At 34.1% G+C, this 6,378-nt stretch overlaps 1 protein-coding gene across 1 annotated transcript; it reads left to right on the top strand.

The window, feature by feature from the left end:
* Positions 1 to 2,571: 2,571 nt before the first annotated feature.
* LOC125270658 (D-galactoside-specific lectin-like) lies at positions 2,572 to 3,985 on the top strand. Its single transcript, XM_048194506.1, has 6 exons — positions 2,572 to 2,721; positions 2,813 to 2,836; positions 2,920 to 2,985; positions 3,142 to 3,274; positions 3,408 to 3,517; positions 3,660 to 3,985. The coding sequence occupies exons 1-6, from the start codon at positions 2,631 to 2,633 to the stop codon at positions 3,686 to 3,688; spliced, it is 453 nt and encodes a 150-aa protein (XP_048050463.1). The 5' UTR covers positions 2,572 to 2,630; the 3' UTR covers positions 3,689 to 3,985.
* The last annotated feature ends 2,393 nt before the right edge of the window (positions 3,986 to 6,378 follow it).

The raw sequence follows: 6,378 nt of genomic DNA, 5'->3' as shown, positions 1-6,378 counted from the left end.
TGACTGAAGATATGATCAAAGCAAGCAGTAAAATAGGGTGCAACATGATCATGAAAATCAATAAGCCAAGTTAACAATCAACAAAAGAAACTATCTATTTGTCACAATTTCCTCATTTACTCTAGTTATTTGTATTGCTACATCTGAATTTATAAAGCTTGAGTTTAAGGTTTTTATATACAGTTGCAAGTAAAAGTATGTGAAGCACTCGCAGAATCTATGAAAATGTGAATAATTTTAACAAAATAAGGGAGATAATACAAAATGCATGTTATTTTGTATTTAGTAATGTACTAAATATTTTTATTTAGTGATGTTCACACTGAGGACAACTGAGGGACTCAAACTCAACTATTAAAAAAGGTTCAAACATTCACTGATGCTCCAGAAGGAAACACGACGCATTAATAGATGGGTGGTAAAAACTTTTGAATTCAAATATCAAGGTAAATTGTACTTAATTTTTCTTCCGGGAAACATGCAAGTATCTTCTGTTGCTTCTGAAGGGCAGTACTAAAAAAAAATATATACATATGTGACCTGATCCAGCAAAATGAGTCACAGTGACCCAAATTTCAAAATTGAGATTTTGGTATCAATGGAAAGATGAGACAATAAGCTTTAAAATGATATCCTAGTCAAAGTCATACCTTGAATGGTTTTAAAGATATACCCATTTGAATTATGGTCGTCTGCCCTCTTTTTCCAATTAAAAACCTGAGAAAATCACTTTTAAAGTTTTTTGCCCGTTTTTTTTGTTGATATCTTTCAAAATCCATTGCATTTAAAGGGATAAACTATTTATTTTACAGCTTAATTTGACCAAAGACATTTTTATATATATATAAAGTTGAAAGTATTTATTTGAATTAACCCTTTAAGACGGCTTTTTTTAGAGTTTTTTTTTTTTTTTTTTTTTTTTTTTTTCTCTGAGCGACACTCACAAAAGTAAAGACTCATAACTCCAAAACTCTAGCAAGGAGAGTCAAAAGGTAGGTATCATTTGATAGAAAACATTTTAACTCAAGAACACAATAAAATCGCTAAAAAATTCTTTTTTGCTGATGCTCTCCTATATGTAATATATTATATTGATTTTGGATTCATTTTAATCTTGAGAATCTGCTTTAAATATTGATGAGCCATTTTTATGATCTGTGCATTTTTCATTAAGTTATGAGCACGTGAAATACATACTTGTATTCAGTTAGCTGCTGTGCTATTTTTGTTGTAAACGCATATTACTCAGACTCATTAGAGGGTGAAAACAACGCAACAGAAGCATGTTGGAGGCTTGATATGAAAGTTTAAAGTCTTTGGTTTTGTATGCAGAAAGAATTTTTGTGCTACCTATATGGATTCAATTTTTATTGGCTTTTAAAGAGAGACACGCAAATGGGAGTTTTATTTTATAAGGCGCGCTAGTCTGACAGGAGGATGGCTGGACCGATCGCGTGCCTGTCAGTCGAAACGGGGCTTCCCATTGTTAAAAATCAGCATTTAGGTCAGTGTGTTTACATTTCTAAGCTTTTTGATTGGTTCTATACAACGTGTAACACCATATTTGTAGAGCAGAGATAATGACGTTTCAGGGGATACCGGGAAATGCTCATAAGTGACGAGAGGAGTTGAGAAGTTCATTTCCAGCGAATTTAGTAAAACCATGTCAAATTTAATAGCCATTTAAATACCTTTACTCGATTATCTGGACTACGAAACTTTGGGAGATTATTTTTGAAAGTCTGTTCTTTGAAATTAGCTTTAGGGTTAGGGTTAATCTCAATTAGTTTTTCCACATTATTGGCCCATATCTTAAAATAGAACGTTGCGACTTCCGACTCATTTCGCCAGATCGGGTCACATATATATATCAAGCGGAAGAAAAAAAACCTCTTCATCCTGTTCAAAAGTTTTCACCCCCCGACTCTTAATGCATTGTGTTTCCTTCTGGAGCATCAGTGAATGTTTGAACCTTTTTTAATAGTTGAGTTTGAGTCCCTCAGTTGTCCTCAGTGTGAAAAGACGGATCTCAAAATCATTCAGTCACTGCTGTAAAGGGTTCAAATATGCTAAAGATGGTGGAAAACTGAAGAATCTGGAGAAGCTGGAGGATTTTTCTGAAGAACAGAGCTCAGTTTAACTGCTCAGGACAAACAAGAGACTCATGAACAACCATCACAAAACACACAGACAGTCGTGGATCATCCAGGTAACCACACACAGTACTGAGAATCAATGGATCACAAACTTTTGAATGGGGCCATTTTAATAAATTCAGCTATTTTGTTGTCTTGTGAACTAAATGCAAACATCTTTTATGTAAAATATCTTATTTAGGACATTACTAAATAAAAAATAACATGCATTTTGTATGATCTCTCTTATTTTGTTAAATTTTTGCACATTTGCACAGATTCTGCTAGTGGTTCACATACTTTTTCATAATGGTGTTGATGGAATTCAGCGCTTTAATATTGTGTCAAATCCATGCAGTTGTTATCAGAAAAATAAGTACTTTTGTTTTTTAGAATTTTGCTTGTTTTGAAATTTCTGAGATAATAAACTCCCATTTCCGCATCGGTTATCTACAGTAAACAAATGATAATGTGTCTGTGTCTGCTATAAAAACCATGCTCCCATGTTCCTCCTCAAGAGATTTCCTGAGTTTCCCTTTGGTTCACACCTTCAACATGCTGACGCTAAAGCTAAGCGGGATCCTTTGTAAGTAATGATTTAGAATCGACTCAACTGACATGATTTCAACTGTTCAATTCAGTGTTTCAGTTTGTTTCTGTTTGACTTTGATTTTCAGTGCTGCTGATCCTGTGCCAACATGGTAAGAACGGCAATCGATTAAACATGTTCAAGTACAGAACTACATTATTTTATTTCAAGTAATTGTAATATATCATCTTGTAGGTTTACCCTCTGCAGGACTAGAAGCATTTGTGATCTGTGAAGGAGAAAGTTGGACCCTCAGATGTAGTGAGTAATTCAGTAGTTTTTAAGTTATATTTCTGTGTCTAAACAGGACAGAATGAGAGAGACATGAAGCAGTGGAAGAGAATTTCAAGCGTGAGTGATCTTAAACTTTACCACAATTCTCAAGACCACAGTTTTCTTTGTTTTTACGTGTATCAGGTCAGGGATCAATAAGGGTTGTTGATGCCACCTACGGACGGAGCAATAGCAAAACATGTTCTGAGGGGCTTCCACCTTCCTCGACCTCAAATACGAACTGCAGAGCACCAGTCACCCATATAGTTTCATTTCGGTAAGACTGACAGATAACAGTAAAATGTTTACATTTCATTTCATGTATTTTACAAGAGCAAGGAAGATGTAATTCTTATGTCTTTGGTGCATTAAATCTATTAAGTACTTATTATTTTCTGTCCATGAATCAGGTGCGATGGACAAACGAGTTGTGTTGTTCCTGCATCAAACTCACTTTTCCCTGATCCTTGTCCTGGAACTCATAAATACCTGGTTGCGACTTATGAATGTGAGACACGAAGTAAGCCATTTGTTTATGCAATTTTCATCCTAAATTTTGAAGTTTAATTGAATTATTAATCATAAAATTATTTAGCTTTAGACAAGCTATGTTGACGATAATAAATAATAATCTTTGTTTCCTTTTGTTTTTACTTTATAAGGTGCATCGCAAAACCATCTTGTCAACTAAGTGCTTCAAACCCTGATCCATGTCAGCTGTCAATATCTGGAAGTGACTTACAGCTGTAAATAATATTATTTGTGCAGCCATATTTTATGTTTTGTGTGTTATATATGAAAATGATCGCTATCATAGATGTTAGATGCTGCTTTATAATATTGTTTTTGGTCTATCCAGTCACTCCTCAGCGAAACAATACATTGAAATATGGGGTTCACAATGAAATAAAAATTTCATAACAAACCTAATTTTACAACTTCCATGTTTATTTTGGAAAGCTTTAATAATTATGTATCAACAAATGTGAATAATTGTGTAAGGGTGGGACTCCTACAGCGGTTCAGACTGTAAGGTTTGCCGAGCGACTAAAGAAACTTTATCAGTAAGATGTTAGAAAACTGTACATTTCTTGTCTATTACCACCCACTGCAACTTATACCAACAATGGAAATAAGTGCAGTTATAATAGCAAAATATGTGGGAGAGCGTTGCTATAGTGTGACAATATTGTATTGCAATAGGGAGCACATTAATGTTACTAAATTAAAACTAGTTAGCACATCAATTGTAATTGAAAGGGTTTAATGACAATATCTGATTATGGTTACACTTAAAATAATCACAAAATAGATGTATGAGATGATAAAATCATATACCATTAATCGTACACAGCATGTATGAAAAAGTTACCTGAGAGAGAAAGATAGAGAGAGAGAGAAAGAGAGAGAGAGAGAGAGAGAGAGAGAGAGAGGGCCAGAGAGTGCCCAATAATCCAAGAAAGAAGAGCAGAGTATCAAAGAGACCAGAGCAACAGTTACAATCTTCTTTTATGCCTTCCTTGACCATGTGACCAAAACTCAAATGTGAGACATTCAAACTGACCAATCAGAAGATTTAAACTTCCCCCACTGTACTAAAGGTGTGACCATTTGTAGACCCCCAATGTCTTGGCCCCTCAGGGCTTGATCAATATCAGCACCTTTGTGCCTTCCAAATGGCCCTTGTAGCAAGACAAGGGGTTGAAACAGTAAAGCAAATGTCTTTGATTATTTTAAAATATCTTTAGATATTTTCAGTCTTACAATGGGAAACATCCTGATCCTAAAATGCTTTATTTTTGTAAATGCATGACATGCCTTTCTTTTGATTTTGAGGTGATTTTCTCTCATAAAAATGTTAGACACTATTATATCTATGTAAATGTATGAAATATTAATGAAGAACAATCATGTGATCTGGTGAGAAAACAACTCAAATTCTAGTAAGACGAATCTGCAAAATATTTCCTTTAATATGGTTTTGTAACCATTTGTATTGTAAAAAAAAACAAACACTATAAATAATGTGTAAAGAATGTCGTAAAACTTTTAAATATATGATAAAACTATTCTGACTTCAGTTTTATTGACAGCCACACACATACTGTGTTTTGTTTGGTAATGTTAATAAAAAGTCTTCAGTGCAGTCTCAACATGTCTGTCTTTTATTTCTTAGTTGAACATGTGTTAAGCTTCTTCTTTTTATATTACTTGTATGATACTCCACACATAACACTTAACACAGTGCCATCTATTGGCTTTCTTAAGAAACAACAATCTGATATCATCACATCCCCCTTTCTTTAAAGAAAAAAATAATGTTATTATACAGCACATTTAAACTTGCACTTATTAAACAGTTAATACAACTTATAAACTAAATAAAAATCATTCACATTCACTGCTGTATTTAAAGCATTTTCTTACAGGTTCAATCTATCAGGTCTTTTAATGTGTCTTGCAGATCTTCTAAGTGTGACTGTTTGATGTTTGAGTGTCTGTGTGTGAATCAGTTTTGCAGTCAGTTGTTTTGGACAAGGCAGTTGAATCAGACAGAGCATTGCTTTGATTAAAGTCTTTCACTTCTTTCTCAGTCTTTAGCAGATCACGTTTGTTACGTCTGAGGATTTGTCCATCATCTGTTTTCACAGTATAAGATCTTGGAGCTACTTCTTGCATTAACTGTAGCTTTTTTGCTCCAGTTCTCATCACTTCTGATTCTGACAACGTCATCCATCACCAGTGGTCACAGATGTTGTGCAGTCCTGTCATAGTAGAACTTTCTATGAACTTTTTCAATTGCAATTAATACATTGGGAAATATGCTTTTGTTTCATGTAGTTAGAGGGTATAAGTAATAATAAAAAAAAACAAAAACAAAAAAACGCAAACAATCTGTTATTGAAAAACAACTTATTTCAAAACAGATTTAAAGTTACAACCCTTCTTATTCGTATCTCTTGCTTGGCTTCATCCTCCTCTTGTTCCTCTTTTTCTTTCTTTCCACCAATGAATCTTAGGAGGGATTCCCATTTGCTATTCTGTATTAAAAGAAAATACAGTACACCCGGAAATGTGCTCACCTTTTACTCAACTTTTACCCTCATGCCATCCGAGATGTATACAGCTTTCCTTCTTAAGATGAACACAAAAAGGTAATAAATAAATAATATCTGGGAATGCTTTATAATGTTGAATAATGATAAGCTGAAGCGTGACGTAAGCATGCCGAGAAACTCACGCGAAAAGTCACAAAGATGTCGGATGCACAGAATAGCAGATAATGATAATGAAAAACAAACAAGACAGAATGACAGAGACGGCAGTTCTCGCACGAGTTTCACATGAATCTCCCGCGAGAACGTCATGTTGCTCATTTCA

The sequence above is a fragment of the Megalobrama amblycephala genome, linkage group LG1, assembly GCF_018812025.1.
Source record: "Megalobrama amblycephala isolate DHTTF-2021 linkage group LG1, ASM1881202v1, whole genome shotgun sequence".
NCBI classification, from domain to species: domain Eukaryota; kingdom Metazoa; phylum Chordata; class Actinopteri; order Cypriniformes; family Xenocyprididae; genus Megalobrama; species Megalobrama amblycephala.
This window is presented reverse-complemented; position numbering and strand designations above follow the sequence as displayed.

Bases quoted from the DNA above. Each gene is read 5' to 3' on its own strand.
- LOC125270658 (XM_048194506.1), top strand. From the start codon at position 2,631: ATGCTCCCATGTTCCTCCTCAAGAGATTTCCTGAGTTTCCCTTTGGTT. The intron at 2,722-2,812 runs GTAAGTAATGAT...TTTGATTTTCAG, and splicing joins AAAGCTAAGCGGGATCCTTT to TGCTGCTGATCCTGTGCCAA. The intron at 3,518-3,659 runs GTAAGCCATTTG...TTACTTTATAAG, and splicing joins TTATGAATGTGAGACACGAA to GTGCATCGCAAAACCATCTT.